The 22,093-nt window shown below is 43.1% G+C and overlaps 1 protein-coding gene across 2 annotated transcripts in view; it reads right to left on the reverse strand.

Moving 5' to 3' along the window:
- Nucleotides 1–22,093, reverse strand: part of LOC138491514 (kyphoscoliosis peptidase-like) — a 336,578-nt gene that overhangs the window by 209,471 nt on the left and 105,014 nt on the right. For both annotated transcript variants that reach the window (XM_069618052.1, XM_069618051.1), the window contains exon 3: nt 15,916–15,975. In XM_069618052.1, coding sequence (XP_069474153.1) covers nt 15,916–15,975 — 60 coding nt within the window. The remainder of the gene's footprint in view (nt 1–15,915; nt 15,976–22,093) is intronic.

The following is a 22,093-nucleotide window of genomic DNA, read 5'->3' on the forward strand; positions in this document are numbered from 1 at the left end:
CACCCTCATTTGTGCACCCCTGCAGTCACTGCGACTTTGGAGGCGCACAAAATGACGGTGACATTTACTGCGCCCAAGCAGAGCGGGGTTGCGGGTGTGCCTCCCGCTCTTCCCGGGCGCAGTAATGGGGGTCGGGGATTGCAGGGGTGTCCCCCGCTTACCATTTAGGAGAGTGGGGGACACGTAAGAAAAAAAAATAAGAAAAAGAAAAGCACCCTGCGGCGTCAGCTCCAACCCACGTTAGTGGGAGGAGCTGGCACCGCAGGGATCGCAGAGTGCGGGTGGCACACGCAGAAGTGTGTCGCCCCAAAGGTAAGTGGGGTGGGGGGTTGGGAGGGATAATGCAGGCCAAGGGAAGCAGGCACAGTGATCCATATGATCACTGCGCCGCGTCATAACTGCCGTCAGCATTTTTGGCGTTGCAGTTGCGGGCGGCACAGTGATCACATAGATCCATCTGACCAAGCTGAATTAGTCTGTATTGTGCTACCCGGAGCCTCCCCCCCATAGCCCACAACTCGCACAAGGAGGTAGAAGACTTGTTTGAAAGAGCATGGGGCTCCCATGATAACTTGAAACCATCCAGACAAGAACCACTGACACAAATGCTTGCAGACTTTTATGAAAACTACCGGAGTGTACAGCTGGAAAAGTAATGAATGCAAAGTTATTGTAGACTCCAGGGCAGCCATGTACCAAGACCGTCCAAAAGGGAGCACCCGGGACCAAAAGCCCTGGAACAACAAACCTGAAAACCAATTGGGGCATTGTACTAGAGAGTAGAAAAACATAAAACATCAAACCTATGTCCAGTCTTCGGCACCTCGAAATGTTTAGTGGGTGACAGGTCTATGATACCTCAGACACTGGGCCTTCCTTCTAGACCTTGCCCTGCTCTACTAGTTAACCAGCTTAGGAGAGCCCCCGAGTCCCCCATAATAGATTTCCTTGTACATACTAGCACATTGTCTGACGTAAGGTCTGAGGGACGCGTGTGGTGAGGGAGAGCGACCATCTTTATGGGCAGCCCATCTGCATTGCACTGGAGGCTTCTTGTGGATGAGACCTAGACAAGGGAGACAGCCCCAGTTGGCATCCAGCCTGCAGAGAAGGAAGAAGCGGACCCAGGCAGGGTGCTGGCTATCAACAAGCCACAATGCCCACTTCTTCAGCGGCATCCCTTAACCCGGCCCCAGGAGTATGTCATGAGCTGACAGACAGTCCGGAGCTGGTGGTAGGTGGGCACCCAGGGCGTTTTCCACAATGACCCAGGAACGGCAGAAAGGCGATGTATGTTTTTCGGGCTCGGGTTGGTTTTTAAACGGTGAAAGACCGCTGTGACTCAGGCTATTTTACTTGTTGATGCAGGCTTCTTATTTCATATTTTGGGCCATTTATGGTGGACACGGCGAGTTTCCACTTTCTCTTCTATCCTCGAGCTGGAGCAAGAGAAAAACGGATAATGCTGTTGAAGACTCATAAGAATCTGCAAGGGGTTAAGTATTTGTATTTCAGTGATTCGACCGTATGCACCAGACACTGTCAACAGGCGGATGAGCATGTCACTCAGGTTCTAGCATTGTCACCTAAACGGGTACAAAAGGGACAGGGACAGGAGGGGGAGGGGGAGGAGGAGGTCCATGGCCCCTGTGCTGCTCATGTGGGGGCAGGGGAGGCAACTGTGTTTGAAGTTGATAACAAGATACCCAGTCAGGGTGTTAAAACCACTCTAGTATGCTATTAACTCCTTGCTGTATTAGATGTTGACAAAGGGCTTTTGCTTATATTAAGTATTAGTTTAAAAGGTGGATTACTGGGGTTTGCCCACAACACTTTCACGCTCACTATTTGGCACGAAGTGTAGTGGCTTCTTTTTCAGAGAAAGTCCATATGGATCATTAATAGTCTACCTTTTGTTATATCATTGGTCCCTTGTAAGAAATGTTATGCTGGGTGCGGTGTGTGACATACACTTGGAGTATTTTGTTCTATGAATACTGTTACCTCTGCAGGCTGCTAACCTTACAAGTTAATCACAGACAAGTTGGGCCTCATTACGAGGTTGGAGGTAGCCTTGCTGACCTCCAAACTCGCATCTGGGACAGGCACCCGCGAATGGGCAATTATCGGGCTATTCCAGCCAAGCCCGACCCAGTAATTGCCCTTCCGCAGGTGCCGGGCCTGGTACATCCCCATTCCCATTGAGCCCCATAGGGCTCAATAGGAATGGGGAGGGTGGTAGCACTGGTACCATTAATAACGGTACCGGTGCTATCATCATGTTCTTCTCGCGGGTGCCGGTAAGGCCACCAGGTCAGACCTGGTGGCTGCAAGGGCACCCGCGAGCAGAACTCCTAGTATGGCAATACGGTAGCAACGGCTGTTGTTGCCTTACCCCCATACTTGTAATGAGACCCATTGGCTGCTTAAAGCACACTATCACCTGGGTGAGTGAGTAGTAAAAATGATGTTTTCTCACCTAGACAGTATGGTATTGTCTACATGGAATACAGACATAAGCTGATGCAGGGTGCCCTCTATTCTTGATTTTTCGTTGTCTGCAGATGCCATAGATTTGAGGAGTTCACATCATGTGCAAAAAACAGATAAGTGTTGTTACCTGCTCTCAAATGAGCAGGGTCAGGCCCCATGAAAGCTGCACATTTGTAGAGAGGCAGATGAAACCAGCAGACAAAGTGTGTTGAATAACCTCCTCAAAGGGAAGAATACTTGCAGCTGATGGCCATGTTGCATTTTGGCTGTAATTACTAGATCAGAGGACTTTAGAATAACGATTCGTCTATCAAATGACTACATAAGGTTTTTAACAATTCCTGGAAGAGGCAGAGGGAACGGGCCTCGAGTGACAGAATACAGTGACGCAGAGTATCTCGGTAACACTGGTTTTTAATCCTCTTTGTATGAGTGTATGTAGGGTCACAATGGAGAAGAAACTCTGGTTATAACGTTTAAATTAAGACAGTTGATAGGCAATGGAATACCACCCAGTACCCGAGCCAGTTTTGACACGTGCATGAGGGAGAAATGTAGCTCCCTGCATACAGTAAGAGACCTTACAAGCCTGGCGGTCTGGAAATAGCAGCGTACCAGCACCCTTTCCGGACAGCCAGTCTACAAGTGTGCCTGCAGGGGCCATTGACCGTTGCTAACGGTGCCGGTGCTTCCATGTCCCCATTCCTGTGTAGTCGCGTGGAACTTCCCGGGAATGGGGACTAACAGTTTCCGCCGCCTGGCCTTCTGGGCTGCCGGGACTTGGAATGTCCCAGTGATAGCACCAGCATGTTACTGCCGAACTCGTGATGACGCCTCTTGTCTATATGGATAATGATCTCAAAGGTCACACCACGCACGTGAGTAATAAAAATGAGTCGACTGCCCTTAGAGGATGCACAATCCTATCCCTCATTCTTACCCAGAAATCACAATGGTTAGGTGTGATGAAAAAGAATAGTGACTAAAGTGCCTACTGAGCCCCACATTACTACCAAACCAAGCAGGGATCCCAATTATAAAAGTAAAACAGACAAAGCCAGACAGGTATACTTCCTACGCCTCTTTTGGTAATATGGTCCGAGGACAGCCTATTCTGTTCAGGGAAAGGGGGGTGGGGGCTGGTACAAAAGAAATCCAAACACTAGCATGCGGTACGGGAATAAAATATCCAACCAATGTTCTATAAAAATCGAAATAGAAATAGAAGTAAAAAATGTTGGTATTCTTGTCCAGAAGAGAATTGTCATAACATTTTGGTGCTGGACTGCCCATGTGGGCGGGACAAAGACATATGCAAATTGTTATTTCCCTTCTGTGAAAGGGGGCATTTGCCACTGAACCAGGGTTAAGTCAGGGAGTGGCGTTGATGGGATCCAATAATGTGGTGCGTTTCGGCTGCAGTGATAGCTTGTGGGCTGAAGATGCTGAGAAACAGATGGTATCTGTTGGGGCTCTGAAAGATATGCCCACCTAAGGGATGGAAAAGCAGAGACTTACCTTTCGCAGCAATCAGGTTATACTGGCTTGACACAGAGTCATGTCAATGTAGCATGACAGCTTGGAGCTCAAAGAAGCTTGTATCTAAGCAGGCAGTGTCGAGTTGGGGACAAAAAAAGATGCAGCAGGTCTGTGATGTAGGCACGGCAGAGCTTTGCCATTGCCATCGAGTGAAACTTGGAGATGCAGAGGTGGTTGAGGTCAAATAGCATCAGAGGTGCCAAAACCGGTGTCAAGGTTTTTCAGAGATGCAGGGAGAACCAGGAGTCGCTGTTCCACAGCAAACCTGTTGTTAAGGGTCTAATCCTGGCTGCTGTAACCTTCTGATGTCATATCCAGAGTTACTTTCCTGCAGGAAATGGGGAGCGGGAAGTTCAGCAACCCATGCACAACCAAAGCTGACTCTTGAACTATTTTAAATCTGTCCTTTGTCTGTATACTACTTCAAAAGGAATCTAATAATCAGCACCCAGGTGTGATGTTGCCATTAAAATGCCAGGTCTGTCTTTGAAGCATTGGTTCCAAGGGGACCTCCCATGGAGTGTCCATGTTCCGTGGAGGAAGGTGACAACCCTGCTCAGAGCATTCAAATGGAGAGCTTCCTGGCTGGGCCCAACATAGTTTTTGTGGGTACACATATCCCAAACATTGTAATACACACCAGGCCCTATCATGAATGAGTTACTGTCCACCAAGCTGACAATAACATGACATCAATTACATGTGGCTGTATGATTGTGTAATCTCAGTAACCACCATGCTAAACTAGAGATGGCTTATGTATAGTTTTTAATAACTGCCACAAGACTGCTGAGGTATAAAATTATGGTGATTTGTACTAGAGGACAATACAGTTAGAAAGCCACCTCTTTGAGTTACAGCAGCTATGTTCAAGAATGCACTTGAGACCTTTGAACTTGTCCTCATGCAATTGCATGGCAGTGGTTGGGGATGTCAGGAGAAAGACACATCAAGGTGCATGCATGCATTATGCTTTTTATGGCATGTAGCATTATGTAAATGTGGTGTGATTTGCTTACAGGAACAGAATTACCAGCATCAAAAACATTCAGGCTATTTCACTCTAACAGATGACATTCCAACACACCAGGCTACATAATGCTGACTGTAAGACACCTAAGCAGCTCTACGTGCGATACAGTGTGGTGGTCAGTTCTGCTTGCAGTGATGATGGATGCCTTTACATGTGCAGTGATATAATGTAGAATGTATGGAGTGAAACTGGTTTGAGTGTTCTGGTGCCTGTGTCTGGAAGGTGGTGGATCAACCAGTGGAAGTAACCTAAAACCTGATAAAGAGAATAAACAAAGTAAACTTGAACAAGAGACCCAGCGTGCTAATTACACTATGTACACGTCTACTACATTTTGTAATAAAAAGTATCAAAGTAAATAGGAAGGGCTGTGTGAGGAGACAGCCAGGGACACCCACCGTCCCTTTTAATCACCATTTCTACTCAGGAGAAGCAAGAGCTACTGCACAATGGAGTTTCTTCATGTAATGGCATTAAAGAAGGTAGCCGAGGAGATGCATGAAGACTGTGGGCCATCCAGTCAGTGAGGAAGCCACCAGGGGCTCCAGTCATGATCTCCTGTACAAGGTGGTCTTTTGGCTCACCCTCCCGGTGTACTGACTTGCCAAAACACCGAGGTTCAGTGGCCCATCCCCTCCCCCTAGTTCTGCTAGGTGATTCAGTGGTGCACACAGCTTGCAATTTGGGTGTCTGTTGGGCCACGTTCAGTACTCCCATGGGCATCTGGGTCCACCCTTTCCTTAATTAAGGTATTATACAAGGACCAGAGGCCTCTTGCATCTGCTCATTCACAAAGGTCTGAGTTACCTAGCATAAGAGAAACAGTGAGTGAATAGAGGGTCGGGATTCTGCTTTCATCGGAATCAGTGGGAGCAAGGTTTGGTGTGTGCTGCCATTGCTGCTGTTATAATACACATAGTGTTGTTTAGTAGGCAACTCTTGGCTTGGAGACCTAGCAAGTGTAGGCCCCCGCCACCATTCCACGCAATGAAGCTTAACGATTCCTACGGAAAACAAGCAGGTTACCATTCTCCTTGGCTCTGTGTGGCCCATACATGTGCTGCCAATGGGACGGACCACGCGACATTCTGTGCATTCCAGGCACTGCTGGGCAAAACAGAGCACATAGAAGGGAAAGCACGTCTATCACTTCTGAGACACTGCCAGAGCTACCAAAGTTGGAAGGCTCTTAGCATTGCCAGTGTTCAGTGAGGGATGTGGACTTTCTGCTCAACAAACTTGCGATCTGCACTCATGTCTACCCCTGTTCATGGCAGCATTTCAGCAGAATCAGGAGTGATTATTTCTAGTCCATCAGGGCATTCCTGTGATCATTTCACCCTATCAGCTCCAGCTTTTATTCACCATTTCGGGGGAAGCTTCACCATAATAGTTGATGGGGAACTGACCGCCACCCATTATGGACAAGGCAAGACAGCACAGTGAAAACAACGGTCTCTCCCTCAGCTGCAGGATGGCTTTAACTGTCAAAGAGAAACACGGTTTTCCTTTGGGTTTTCAGTATCCCAGTGGGCAAACCCAATTGACTATGTAACGCCGGCGGCATTTGCTTCCACAGCTTTACATGGCCTCTACGGGGACTAGAATAATTTGGGCCTGAATGAGCATGGGCTTAGAGCCGGAGCTGCTCCAGCTCCACCACACCTGTGCAGGAACCAGGAAGCTCTCCCTGTTTCAGTCTAAAGTCCAGTCTCAGATTTGTGATATTGTAGTTCAGTCTGAACTGTATCAGACTAAAGTCCAATCTCATGTGTAAGAAACTAGCATCCATTAGGCAAACGATTTTGTTTTCTCTGGATTGTATGAACACATTTTAGCTATCACTTAAAAACACACATTAAAAAATATTTGTGGCTTGGCTACGGTAACTCTCCCGGCACTGTGCCGGGGTGTGGCTGGTACACCTTCGTCAGCCACAATGACGCTCCCTGATTGACTTTAATTCATCCCGAGGGTTTTGGCACTAGATTCGCAAAAATCTGGTAATATAAACAGGAAATATATTATTTTTACTGCCCTATAACATTCACCATGAATAGATCTTCACAAAACCTGCAAAGATGTTCAAAGTTGGCTAAGTGCAACAAGGACAGCTCTGTAGCTTTGTCAAGAGGGGAAGGGGATAACCCAACCCTTGCCTCTTGCCTTAGTGCCTGCATGATTCAGTGCAGTACGCCTTTGTCTCACACCATGCCACTATATGTTGATGTCGGCTAGTCTGTTTCTTCTTGTTTCAGAGCACCAACCCAGGAAGAGTCTACGAAATCAGGTAAGGTGTCAAAGACCCATCACTGTGCTGTTTTCTTGGACATTAGCTCACCTGCCAGCAACCGGACTCCTCCAGGCAGAGGCACGCTTGTAGTGCCGTTGGCGCCCCAGACCCTAAACCGCCAAATACTAACTGGAAAGGGTCACAGAACCCAAAACTCAATTGACTCAACATATGGATGTCCCACATTTGGCCCTAGTATGAACTGTAACCCTTAGACTCCTGGGCCCCCATCGATAGCCTGTGGCAGTCCCTAGCAGAGAGTGGGTGGGGCTGATCCACTTCTTATGGATTTTTGTCACACGAACACGCCCAGCTGGGAAAGGCAGAAAGAGATTGCCATGAAGAGCTGAGCAATTCAGCAGAAGGAGGTAGATTTAAGCACAGGACACGAAGCAGGAAGTGGTGGGTAATCTGGGTGAGGTCAGCAGTGGAGTGGAGGAGGACCAACAGAGCAGCAAGAGGGGGGAAGGAGCAGGGGAGTGTGGTGGCTAAAGTCTGGGACGGTGAGGTATTGGTTTAGTGAGTACAAGGGTACTACATTGTGAGTGATCATGTCTGTATAGCAAATAAAGTTAGTTTAAAATAGTGTAAGGAGAGTCTTTGTATTGACTGGGTGAGCAAAAGGAGAGTGGTGATGAGGAAAGTGGGTTGAGCGATATGAATTGTAGTAGTGTTGGAGGAGGAGTTGCAGTAGTGTGGGAGGCGGAGCAGTAGGTGTGTGTGATGAGGAATGTGGGAGAAGGAGCAGTGGTAGTGTGTGAAGGGAGGAGTAGTGTAGAGTAGTAGTGGGGATGTGGAGTAGTAGAGGGGAGGAGTTGGGGTGTAAAAGTAGCAGTAGGAGGGGTACAGGAGTCTTGGGAGGAGTAGGAGGGAAGCAGGAGAAGTAGTGGCTAAGTTCAAAGGGTGGAGGTGAGGAATATTAGGAGGATGTGTCATCTGAGACAGAGAAGGTGGGTGGGGGAGTCAAGGAGGAGGGAGTAAGCAGAGTAGAGATCATAAGGAGTGTGTGGGTGTGAAAGAACCAACCTGTGCACCACTGAGTAGGTACAAGGCACTATCTCAACTCCCTATGGAAAGCTAACATGTCGGTAGAGGAGGGACAGATAGGAAGTCCCTGAGGGAGGTAAGATAGCCTGCATTTAGGGAGAACATCTTTAGGGAAGGAGAATCTAGCAAATAGTGGTTACCTTGCTATGGACACTAACTTGAGGGCCAAGCACATCTGGGTCGCGATTCTTCCCCCACCCAAGATTGAGAGAGAGTGATGTCCCTAGGCCCCATAAAATTATAATAATCACTCTTGAGCTATCTTGGCGGTTTGACAGGACTTTCTTGCCATCTGTTACGCGACGATTGCTATTTGCAAAGTTAATGCATTTCAATCTTCAGAGGGCAAAGTTGAATGGGAAAATAAAAATTGGGGAGCCTCCCTATATTTTTCTTCCTTTCAATGTTCGTAGGAAGCTTTGTTAAAATTTGTCCAAGTGGGTCTTCATGAATTTTAGAAGAATTCCTTCAGTTACTCCAAAGGAGGCAAATAGTATAAGCCTCTAATATTGTCTTTTCCTTTGGTCCAAAGTAACTAGGTTTTTCAGAGCACACATACATTTGCATAGTTGTCCCCATCCCGGTCCACGAAAGCAGATCCACAGACCTTGTGAACACACCACTGCCTAATTTGCTCATTTTGTTTAGCAAAAGTGGGTATATTTAACACCTCTGGGATCCTTTTCATCTCTTTGCTCAAGACATGCACTAGAGTAGCTGCAATATGCTCAATTTCACATTCACGGCCTGCAGGTCAATAAAGAAGGCAGCCGGAACCTGCAGCAGGTAATTTAAAGGTGAGGATGGATGGGGAAAGTGCAGTAGAGGTGGGGTTGGAGGGACCCAAGCACTGGCAGAGGGGCCAGGGCAAAAGACCAATCTTGGTGGGGCAAGGAGGCCTTCATAGCCTAGATTCTGTAAGGTTGTTCTTTTGTTCCGGGCCTTTAGACATAGATCCCTTTTTCCAACTTTTTGCAACACAGGATACGAGCCTCGATGATGGTAGCCCGTGGAAAATGTTCAGTCCTGCATAAATCAATCAAATTTCTGGATGCAGATTTGAATTTTGGTTTAAGGAATATCTGCAAAACGGGTCTACACAAATGTGTTATATGACACAAAAGATCCCAGGGTTTAGGGTCAACTATATAAAATGGTGAGGAATCTGTCTTCAAAGAAACTTAAAAGGAGAGATTCCAGCTTGCTTAGGGACCATAATCTACGATTCCATCCCTCACTTTCCTGTGGTTCCACCATGGGATGGTAAAAAAAATGTCACTCACAGTCAATGGGTATTTAAGTGTACTCTGCACTTCTTTGGTGGTTGGTTCAGGTATTTATGTTGTCGCTGCAGCCTTCTGCTGCCATCACTGGAGTCAGGATGCTGAGCTCTCCCCTTCTGTCGGACACCTGGCAGCTAGGATTTTTTCAGGTCTTGCCACATTTGAGTCACATTTCTCCAGATCTCATTGAATCCAGGAAGCTTTGAGGTTGCAACTCGGACTACTGGCAACCGTCCCTGCCACAGCTGTCATCAGCACATGTTGAGCAGGTGGTCCCACTTGAGGACTTCATTTAAACATCTTACACTGCTTCTATTTTTCTTCTTTTTCCTTTCTCTTCTTCCTCCATAATGTCTGGCAACGAACTGGCCTGCTTAATACCCCCCTCCACCAGTTTCTCTTTCCATTCTCTGGGTGACTATCACTTTTCACCCCTCTGGAACCTCGCCTTCTCTATGCTCAGGTTTCTCTTATGGCCTGATTGTACTATTTAATACAAGAGTGGGATTTGCAGAAACAAACAACAAATGACAAAGTATTCCAAAACATGGCAACCAAGAACCTTGAGTGATTTTCCACCTGGGCACACTCCATGAAACGTACTCACTGGCAATCGTGAAAGAGAGCTAGACCAAAGGGCTTGAACAGGGATATAGTACTCAATCAGGTCTAACAGATAGTTGGGAGTGATTCAATTAAGAATCTTCAACATCATAGTCAGTTAACGAGCCTGGATCTGATGCTACACACTTAACCAGCATTAAGCTGTTTCCTCAATGAGACGAGGCAAGTAGGGTCCGATTCTGAATTACTTGCAATTTGCCTACAAGCTTTTTCTCAATCTTCAGGTGGACATACAATATTGTACACAATACAAACAGAGACGTAGAGCCGTTTTACCGACGTGTTCGACCTGGCTCCTTAAGAACAACTACAGGAAAATCCTATGACAGAAAGATCAACCCACGTCCACTTACTACCCTTTTCTCTTGCTCCCAGGTCAATGCTACCTAGTATATTTTAACAAGTAACTGCTAGGTCACCACACACAAATTATATTAAACGTCTTTATTTCATATAACTCACAATACCAAATATAACAATATTCTAAGAACAACTCCTAAAATTTGCAAACAATTCTAAAATTCATTTTACAAAGTGTATCCTAAAACCATTTTCCATATGTAAAACAACCTGTGTTGTGCTCAACCCTGTGACATCCTGCCTATACAAAGCTAAACCATATACAAAAAAGAGATCACACTGTCTCAGAAGACAAAAAATGGTCGATAGCCCACTGGTTCCTCTTGACTAAAGGATACCACATGTACAGTATACCGTCTGTTAAATACACTTGACCCCAATCAATCCTATCCTGGGGTGAAAACAACTCGATATATTGTTTTGCTAGTATATTGTCACTAAATCACAATACATTTTAATTGCCCAACATGTTTCGTTCTTCTTCATTCCATTTCATATATTATACCAGAACTTCATCAGGGGGACCACCTATTTCCTTATCTCATGTCTCTTCATCTATGGTAGGTTCACCACTGTACAACACTACACTCAACTGGATATGTGCCACCCAACACAAGAATATTGCGGGGTGTCACTTTGCTACACACTTCTTGACCGTGTCGTTCTTCTACAATATCACTCGACATCGGTTAGTATAGGGGAGAGTCTCAACCATTGTGTAGGACTACTCAATTCCTCTTCATTAGAGGGACCTTTGTGAAATGACTTGCATACAATATTGTAGCCTGGACATTGCTATTGCCTGAACTAATAGGACACAAAATTATCCAGGCTAAGAAGGTTACTACACTGCTACTATTAAACAAATGGAAGTCAGCAGATTTTATCACTGTCTCTACCTGACAGACAAGGGATAGCCGGCTGTCAAAGATAAGCCACAGATTTCCGACAGACTCCACTAGGCCAGGTGCTGATCCAAGATGACTGAGCAAAAGAAACGGAAATACAGCTGGTGTATAACCCAGTAGGAGCAGGACGATCCACGTCTTGTCAGCATCTAGGCACCGGTAGCAAGCCTGCATCCAGCATAGCTATAGGTGAAGCCTAGGGGTCGTTATGGCAGATAGTGCACTAGTTCGTACCGCCACAAAGTACAATCACCAGTAATATAGTGGTGATCATAAATGCTGCATTGAGACTCCACAAATGGTACACCCTAGTGAGTACCAAATATAATTAAATTGACAGTGGAATGAAGGTACATTCAACCCGCAAATCCCATGTGTTTAAATAATCTAAATTAATCCACTATGAATTCAAAGTAAGTCTTTTTACTATAGCACGTCTTGAAATTTATTTTGCAGTGATCCTGGATATAAGGATAATTTATCTAATTAGGAGTAAGGTGTCAACCCTAATAACTGGGTAACAATTGTAGAAAATTCTAGCTTGGAGTCAGTCAGAAGAGAACTGTATCTGATAGGTAATCCTGTGTGGAAGGTTAAGGGGCTTAATCCCCAGTGCTGCATAGAATGATGCAGGGTTCAGTGCGTGATTACCTATCAGATACAGTTCTCTTCTGACTGACTCCAAGCCAACTTACTGTTAGCTGTAGAGTTAATATGACCAACTCTGTTATCTATATATTTATATGTTCCATGTCCTACAAGAACAACAATGAGCTGTTTAGTTTGACAATATCAATCAATTTATATACTGTGGCAAATCAAATTGTGGAACCCTTCCTTAAGACTCAGAGGGATTCTGGGGACCAGGGATCCCAAGCCTCTTTGTGAAGTGCTACCTGGTGGTGGTATACAGTGGATCCACCATAAACCCCTCCAGGTTTCCCATGTGATCATGCCTTCTAGTATTAGTAGCTGTAGGTGCTGCACAATTATGTAGGCCCGAGTGTAGCTAACTGTAGAAACATCTCAAGAGGCTGCCTAGTAAGGGCAAGGAAGAGATACAGCACTGTCTCTGTGGAGGTTTGAGACTGTGCTTGCAAGCCAAAATACTCTCATGTCCACTAGGAAAGAGGCAAAGCACACTTACTATCCACAAGAACAGGTAGCAGCCATCCTGCACACAGCGGCAGAACCATATATTTTACCGCAGAAACAAAAACTAAAAAAATGAATTCCGCCTGACTTAAAAAAAGGTGGTGCAACCTTTTAAGTCTTTGACCACTGCATTGCAACATCTCATTAGCCAAAATTAAAGACAGGAGACTAGTAATCGACTGCAATGGAAATTACATAGCAGATATGGGAAAACACAAGGCAGAGGGATTTTTCAAAGAGGGAATAACCCATCACTGGCAGATTTGAGAGGAAGGACAATCAACTATCATAGGTCAGATTAGATAGAGTAATCTGCTGCACTATGAAAGACAACAGAGCCCTGAATGATGCGTCATAGACTGCGTAACCGACTTGGGATTTTAACAAAGAGAAGAACCAGAGAGATACAGACAATTGGAGGGAACCAAGAGAGAGAAGTGAGAGAGCGGTAAGAGCCTGCTGAGGGTTTTATTTATGATACTGACAAAGACCAGACAGAGAGGGGAGAAAGCCTAGAGATTGGTAAGCATTATACCCGAGAGCCTGTCATCAGCCAAGTATATAGAAGTGAAAAAGATCTGAGAGTCTACGGACGGCTAGATCTCAGATACTGGCAAGGATCCGATGAAGCACAGGAAAAACATCAAAGGCTGCTGAGGGCTATATAGCAGACATTGGAATCAGAACATGGAAGACCTTGGCTGAGGACAAACCATTGCTGGTGGGCTACAATAAAATAGCCTGACAAATACCCTAAGCAAGGAGCAAGACAGACGCTTTGGGAAGTTGGAGGCTGCATTAACTGGTGTGAGCGCTGGCAAGTATCTCTCAGAAAATAGAAGGGCAAACCCTATCTTCTAGTGTCAGCCGACAGCTGTGTACACCAAAAAGACCAGAAGTGGCAGAGAGGTGAATCAGAGGATGGGGCAGGTTACAAAAAGGTATGAATTCACGGGAGTACCCCGGATATTATAAAATGTATGATTACCAGGGTGGATAAAAAAGGGGAACGTTAAAAATGAACTTCCTAAACCCACCAACTTTGACTGAAGTATAACAATACTATGTCAAGTAAAGTCCGATACCAACAGACTAACCTAACACACGCAAGCGCCACAGCAGGATAGAAAATGACACTAACACCATAAAGAGACATTCTTCCTTGAAAGGAAGGATTAGAAAACTGTAACAGGCAATGAAGGAAATTGCCTATTGTCATTAAGATGGACAAGTCATTTTTTTTTATAAGATGTATTATTTTAGAAGTATACATGTCAGAACATAGATCAACAATCTCAATAATATTGTAGGAGAGCAATAATTATTAATTAACAAAGAGGGAATGCCAATTGAGATTGGTATCCAATGAAAAAGAAAAGGAAGAAAAAAAGAAAAGAAAAAAATCATAATTACATTAAGTGAAGCAAGAAAGGTAAAACATATTCACCTTGAATTACATATATACCATTACTAATACAATACATAACTGGATTAAAAGTTCACACGTTTAAATGGTTAATTAAATATTTCCATTTCTTATCATGTTTAAGGAGAAACAAGGGTGAAATGGCATTACATTTCTCAATTCTATGGATATCGCATGTATTATCCCACCACCTTTTGATAGAAATGTTTGTAAAATCCTTACAATTTGATGTGATTAAGTGAATAGCAAGAAGTTTGAGTAGGTCAAAGATAATCAAGGATGGGTCTATTTTCCCATCGCTAATTGCTAAACTTACCAATAAAATATTAGTTAAACCCAACGGAATGGCAACTTTAAAAACTTTTAAGACAATTCCAAACTTGGTTCCAAAAGATATTTACAAGTGTAGAGTCAAAAAACATATGACTAACGGATCCAGCAGCCAATTTACATGACCAACAGAGATCGTCATTAGTTATCTTAGATATAAAAAGTTTTGTGGGTGTAGTAAAGGCTCCAGGGGTGAAAAAAAGTAATGTTTGAGTTAGGTTTGCAGAGACATATACTTATTTAATTTTAGTCCAAATGTTAGACCACAATTCATCATCAAATTGTATACCACAGTCTTCTTCCCATTGTAGTGCAGAGGTCCACTTATTATCAGAGGTTTTTTCTCCTCTAAACATTTTATAGAGGCCGGAGGCTTTAAAAGTTTCATGCTTCTTATGAATCTGATCCATTATATTAAACAAAATCTCATCCAACAAACTCTTATATGGCAATTGCACTAGTACCGAAAAAGCATTTGGCCGAGTAGAATGGGACTTCCTTTTTCAGGCTCTGAAATGGCATGGAATTGGTGAAAACTATTTTCAGTTGGTCATCCTGTTATACTCTGAACCCAAAACATTCATCTTTATAAATGGGCAATTTTCTCCCTGTTTTTCCCTCTCTAGAGGTACCAGATAAGGCTGTCACCTTTCACCCATACTTTTTGTCCTTGCACTTGAACCCCTTTTAGAATTTATTTGCAGAAATAAAGATATTATTGGGATTAGTTGTGGAGGCTCCAAATGCAAACTAGCAGCATATGCTGATGATATATTAATTTTCCTAGAAAATCCAAACACATCTCTTCCCCATTTGTTGGACACAATTGACATCTTCTCGCATTTCTCTATTTGTAGTGCTCTTGCACTGGCAAAAGATAAACGTGTCAACTAGTAATGGGATGCTCAGGGGCATGTGGAGCAGTGTCATGCCAGAGGGTGCATATGGATGCTTTTAGGGGACTGCATGGGTCTAGTTCATTACCCACAAAGTGCCATGAAAATATTTGTGGGTCACCAAACCTTTGACAAAGTGAACTGAAAAAACGTGCAGGTGGGGAGGTTCACGCAGCCTTTGTACCAAGCTTCCTATTGCGAGATCCACCAGGTGCAGAACATGTACTTGATGATAGGCCCTACATCCTTCCTGCGTGTACCAATTTACCCCCTAGACAGTCTCAGATTTTACCGACATCATGTCTGATGACACCCAGTTAACATATAGATTGATCGTTTTTAGAATGGTGTTGCATTGTTGATGCACTGAGTGGAGTCAACTTTTGAGATCTAGTCACCCTTGGCTTATACATAGGGTGCATTTTCTTGTGGTTGCTGGTTCTGGTGGCATTCCCAGAAACAGATGGTTTTATCAGCAGGGGTGAAATCCCTCCAAGGAGTTTTCATAAGAGCAGAAAAGTCACTTACCTACATTCTGCGGGACTTCTTCATCTCTTTTCCCTTCCTCTTCTTCATTTCCTGTGCAACCTGTGTGTACATGACAAAATGTTATTAGCAGTGACATTTTGCAGGAGTAGCAGGAGGGATTAAAACATAAAAATACCTAATTATGTATTTGGCCACCAAGCTTATCAAACATCTTCAAATAACCTCTGCCGGAAGTTCTTTACATACAAGTTACTGTTCACTTTTAGAGTTTCTTTGATTTAATTTGAGAAAGAGGCCTTACTGGTAAGGTCTTCTGAATTCATAATGCACTGCTTACCCTCATCCACCTCTTCCAGCCTTTGCATTCCTTTTTTCTTTGTCCATTCTCTGTTCTATTCTCTGAATATTAATTTGTAATGCTTCCAAATATGCCAGACATCTAAGGTGGCAGAATTGACCTTACCAAGTTCTAAGGAATTCTATACATTAGCATCTATCACTGTGAGATAAAAGTCTATTGATACTAAGCATTACACATGTAGAAAAGCATTTCCCATGTGTATTATTGTCTTACTCGTCCATTGGTCCAGTGTTATATATTTTTCATATGATGATATTTGTTAATGCCCTTCTTGATTCGGTCCCAATGTCTTAGACCTACTCCCATTGGTAATTCAAATGTTTTGAGCCTCCATGTTGTCTTGTTGCCTTGCCTATGGTGTCTGATCCCAGCAGTGTAGCCTGGCTGGTTAATCTGAGGGTGCCTTGAGTACCCCCGAAAATGCTTTAGTTATACACATGATGGCATTTGATGTATTGGTGCGAGGGGTCATAGAATTAGAGACTTTCATGAATGTGATTATTATGCACATTATTGTTTTCTGATTGGAAGAAAATAGCTGTGACACACACACACACACACACACACCCACACACACACACACAGCAGAACATCCCCTAGACCTGCTTTGTGTCTAATGCTCAAACATCCTTGAAACTGCCCTTGAGGCTAGAGAAAATATCACAAACTAAAGAACAGACTTGAGTGTGATATTCACATATGCCTTTTTTCTAGACATAAACCTTCATAAAGCGTGAAGGCAGAGGTTATATTTAATGGCTAAAACCGAGTGTGATCCCCCTCAAAGTTGACCAGAAATATTGGAAACATTATCTTCAATGGACTTAACTTAGAACTGCAAATTATCATTAATATTTTGACAACCTACACTTGATTAGGCAGACAATGCCTAATGAAGTGTAATCCTCAACGTCCTGCACAGGAGACTCAACATAATATGGATACTATTATCAAGAATTGACAATGCCAACAGCATAGACCACAGCATGCCCAGTTACCTTGCTAAGATCTTCAACACATCTAGAAACAAGCGTTGGCAATACCAACGGTTTGGGTTTTTGTGTTGGCATAGGAAAGGCACTTGCTAGCCACTGCCACAGTGGTATTAACTGGCCATTGATGTAGGAGGTGCAAAATGGTGCAAGTACTTGGGTATTTAATAGCTGTGCCTTGCATATGCCTGATGCGTATAAACAAGCCAAAACTGTTGGGTTTGCCAATGCTTGTTTTTAACAGGACTTCAATGAAGGACACACATTCGGTCTTATTATGAGTTTGGGCTCTGTTACCACCAACTTTACTGTTTCACCAAATTACGCGTTTGGGCCAGGAGTGGGGGATTTGCCTCCAAAAAAATCTGGGGGTAAATCCTCCAACTCACCGCCGAAAAATCAGCAGAATAGGCAGAATAACTGCCGCTAAAATTCTGCTGTGGCTGAGAAAGTGGCTGTTACGGCTGGAGCACGCAGATAGGATCATAAAATGAAATTGACTACAAGCTGGGGTAAATATATACTTACTGAGCCAAGATAGGACCCGAAAAATTAGCCCCACCCATTTTCAAATTTAAACAACAGCACACGCGCATTGGCGCGCGCATTGAAGTAAGTGGCTGAGAAAGTGACTTTTTTACGGCTGGAGCATGCTGAAACTGAAACTGACTACAAGCTGGTACGCTCGAATGGAACAGAGGAATTTTCTGGACATTGTTCATTAATACTTGTCAAGTTATATACCTCCCCTATGTTCATCTTTTGTTTGTCATTTAGCGGTAAATATATACTTACTGAGCCTAGATACAGCGTGAAAAATGAGCCCCACCCACTTTCAAATTTAAACAGCAGTGCACGCGCATTGAAGCAAGTGGCTGAGAAAGTAGCTGTTACGGCTGTTAGTGCTGGGGCTTGGGCAGCTTTACTTGGTGAATTGGTCCACACTCTGTGGAGCTGCAAAGTTTCCTGTAGCCCCGGTAAGCGGAAATAATATTGATTCAACCTTCCCTGGTTTAGGGTAAGATACAGGGCTAGTCGTAGAAAAATGTGCCGGCTGGTGGGTAGGTGGTACAGTCTAGGAGCTTTGGGGAGTTGTTCTTTTGTTTAATACAGACATTTTTATATATATTTTTAAGATGTGCTCCTCCCTTTAAAAACAGAGACATGTGCTTTGGATGAACAAAGAGCTGATATGCTGTGATCCTCCTGCTCTTGGGTACTCGTGGCACGCTTTATGGTGATTGCCGTGAACGGCTCTCTCTCCTGTTAAAACTAGTTTGAGTGCCTGACATGGTATGGAATTGCTGTTTCCCTTTAATTGAATCGAATTGCTCTATTTTATATTGTGTGTTGTTTTATATTATGTGTTTTTAAATTGCCTTGCATTGAACGGTTTAATTTAAAAAATAAGTGTTAACCAGATAGAGGCGGGATATCAATTGGAGCCCTTAAGGTGAACAAGAGAGGCAAACTCCTTTAGGGCACCAAGTTGTATTGGTGCAAATAGCTTTATAACCTGAGTTTGACTCATTGTAATTGAATTTTTGGGACCTCTGGTGTTAAATTAAGAGAAGATGGTGCCTAAATTAAGAGCGAATAATGTAAGAAAGAAAAAGGGAACAAAAAACAACACTCCCGCTACTACCCTGAAATCAAAAACTCCTGTTCTGAAAGAACCAAACGGTACAAAAGAAAATACTTTGTCGGAACAACCAAAAATGAAAATAATTTCACATGGTTAATTGATAAAAATAGTTTGTTTTATACAGATAATATTCTGAATTTGGGATACCCAATTTTAGCTCGCCCTTCTAAATCCTTTTATCGCAATGTGTTAAAGCAGAAAGCAACGATGCTAGCCACTCAAATGGTGAACGTGGTAAATTATATGGTAAATTCTCCCTGATGCCAGTTTTGAAGTTTCATTTAGGCAAAATGATTCCAAAGCTTACTTATGGGCTGGAGATCTCACCATTATGACTGCTGAATTAACTAGATTGTTATGAAGTGATTCTCTGGCAAAGAGTATTCCATTGAATTACTTCTTGTGTACCCATGGTGGTTGTTCACCATGAGTTGGGATTGCAGACATTGAGGAGTAGGCTGATATGGAAACAGCTTTGTTTAATATATTTCTGAGCTCACCGTCCTCCTAACTGTATGCTGAGTTTGGGAAATTGGGGAGGGGGAGTTCTGCAATCCCCTTACTAGAATTTAGTTAAACGTTAAGGTGCTGCTCTCAAATTTGGATGTTTCGGTGGATTTGCTACTAACTTATCAGAATTAAAAGAAATTATTTGTTTGCAAGACTGAATTTCAACCAGAGATATCCTGGTTAACTCTTCAATATATTTTCATATAAGTAGCTTTCATAAAAAAACAGGGACAGTGGAATCATATCTGAGGAAGTACCCAGGTACATCCTTCAGAAATCACTATACAAGATTCAGGTTTAGTGTTCTTTTAACAAATTAAATTCAGTCTATTCAAAATCATTTGTCCGCTCCGTTGACTAGGTGTAGATTATGTACAGAGTTAGAGAGGAAAGAAAACCTGTATCATTTCCTCTTAGAATGTTCTGTCTTATTACCTTGGCGTTTCTACTATTTTTAGAGATTTGTATCTAACCTGTCTGCAGTTGATTGTGACAATCTGTGGCGGAACATGCTGAATGGTTCATCGCTTGCTTTGAAACCTGCAGTGGTCAGGTTTCAGCATTTTTTCTTTTTACTTTGTATAATTTAATATGCCTTGTTTTATAAAAATGTATGTGTATAACTTATCACGCTTGACTGCTTATTGACAATATGAACTGTATGTGACTTTTTAGGACAGGGGTTACCGTCATGTTGCATAAAGACTTCATATTTTCAATGTCTCATCTTTTATCCAATCCTGAAGGTAGATAGGTCTTTGTAAAAGGAAAGGCAAAGGAGATTCCCCTCACGATTATCTCAATATATGCTCTTGAATATGTACACAAAGTAGGAGTAATTCTGGCTAAACAAATCCTAATTAAATCATCAGACAACATATATATATAGAATTAAAATGGAAGATGTGTGTGGGTTGCATTCAGAAGGCAATACACTAAAGAAATTCTATTCCTTTTCCTGTTAACTGCATTAGGCTGAAACTTGTGATTTACAATTATATCTTGAGTACTTGGACACATGATGATTACCCACAATAGAATATAGTTTGAATATTTGGATACATTATCATCATCTACACTGATAGCATCTCAGAGAGATGAACTTATCAATGAGGAGGTTTTCGAAGCTATTAAGAAACCCAAACCACAGACAAGCTGTGGTCCAGATGGATTCAGAGGGATTTTTTTGAAGCTACCAACTATTTCGTAAATATGAGCACTAGGAATCTTTCTGGGCAAAGTGATGGCCAAATGCACTGATAAACCAAGATGCTAAACTTTTTATCTAAATATTTCCGCTTCTTAATAGATCCTGACCAATCAGGATACATCCCCTAAAGAAGCACCTTCAATAATATTTGCAAGATTCTGCACATAATTGGCAAAATGCATTCCACCAAGATCGAAAATACCTTCTAAGCCTTAGATTTGTCAAAGATGCTATGCAAGTTTGGATTTCCGTCAGAAATCTGTTCAATGATATTTGCCATTCCCAAAATCGAAGTGGCTATAATAAGAATGAATAGAGTCCTTACTGACCCTTTCTGGCTAAATAGGGGAACAACGCAAAGGTGCCCCACTCACTCCCACTTATGCACTAATCATGGAGCCATTTGCAACATACATATAGAAAAACAAGGCTATTAGAATAGTTCCCTGGGCTAAAAATGATCATAAAATCAGCATCTTCACAGATGATGTCTTTCTGATGGTCATCTATTCAGAAACATCTATCCCAGAAATAATATCTGAGATTGCTATATTCTCAGGTGTCTCTGGTTTTAAAGTTAATAGAACAAAATAAGAATGAATAGAACAAGTTGTAGCTCGTCACATAAATCTCTATCTTTTACAACCCATCCCTGTCTAGGTCATAGTTTACCTCTGCTACGCCCATCCAAGTGCCATTCAGACATGGGTGACTAGCAGGGTCTTGGCCACCCTCACATAACTTTAATGGCTGAAATGCACACACGCATAATAGCACCTCCCAACTTCTCCCAAATTTGGACTTCGGTCCCTTCAAAGGTGTTCAACCAATAGCGCGTTGGGACCATAATAATGGCGAAAGGCACTATACAAATGACAAAATGAATAAATTGGGAACAAAGACAACCAGGTTTCTTCCATATTCTTGGCCAGATTACATCACTTAGCCAATGTTCCTTATTAGGAGCCCCCTTGATGCGTCCAGTGCAGTAAAATGCATTGTTTTGCTAGCAGGAAACCCAAATTTAACAGCTTTTGTCTGCTCCTGGAAGACTGTTCATATTGCCTGAACAAACATAAGCGGCGTGGGTTGTAGGTGAACTCCAGTGATATTTTCAAGTATGGTACAGACATCTCCCCAGTAGGTGGCCAGATTGGGACAGGACCAGAACATATGGATGTAGGTTGCATCATCCGTACCACACCTAGGACACACACCTGCACAATCTTGATGGAAGAGATGCAGCCTGGAAGGAGTATAATGCCACCTGTTCAGTCTTTAAGCTGGATAAGATGGAAAAGGCACTAAGAGATACTTCCCTCATCAGTTCACACATAGACTGCCACATGGGGTCCGTAATCTCAAAGTTGATGTCTCTGGCCCATGTGGTCTGAGTATTGCGAAGTCTAGTGGCACTCAAGTCTAATATGAATTTGTAAAGGGTAGGCACCACATAGCTGTAGTCCCTGGCATTTGTTACGTATGAGAGGCATGGACCA

Source organism: Ambystoma mexicanum, chromosome 10 (genome assembly GCF_040938575.1).
Source record: "Ambystoma mexicanum isolate Mex_15411 chromosome 10, UKY_AmexF1_1, whole genome shotgun sequence".
Lineage (NCBI taxonomy): Eukaryota > Metazoa > Chordata > Amphibia > Caudata > Ambystomatidae > Ambystoma > Ambystoma mexicanum.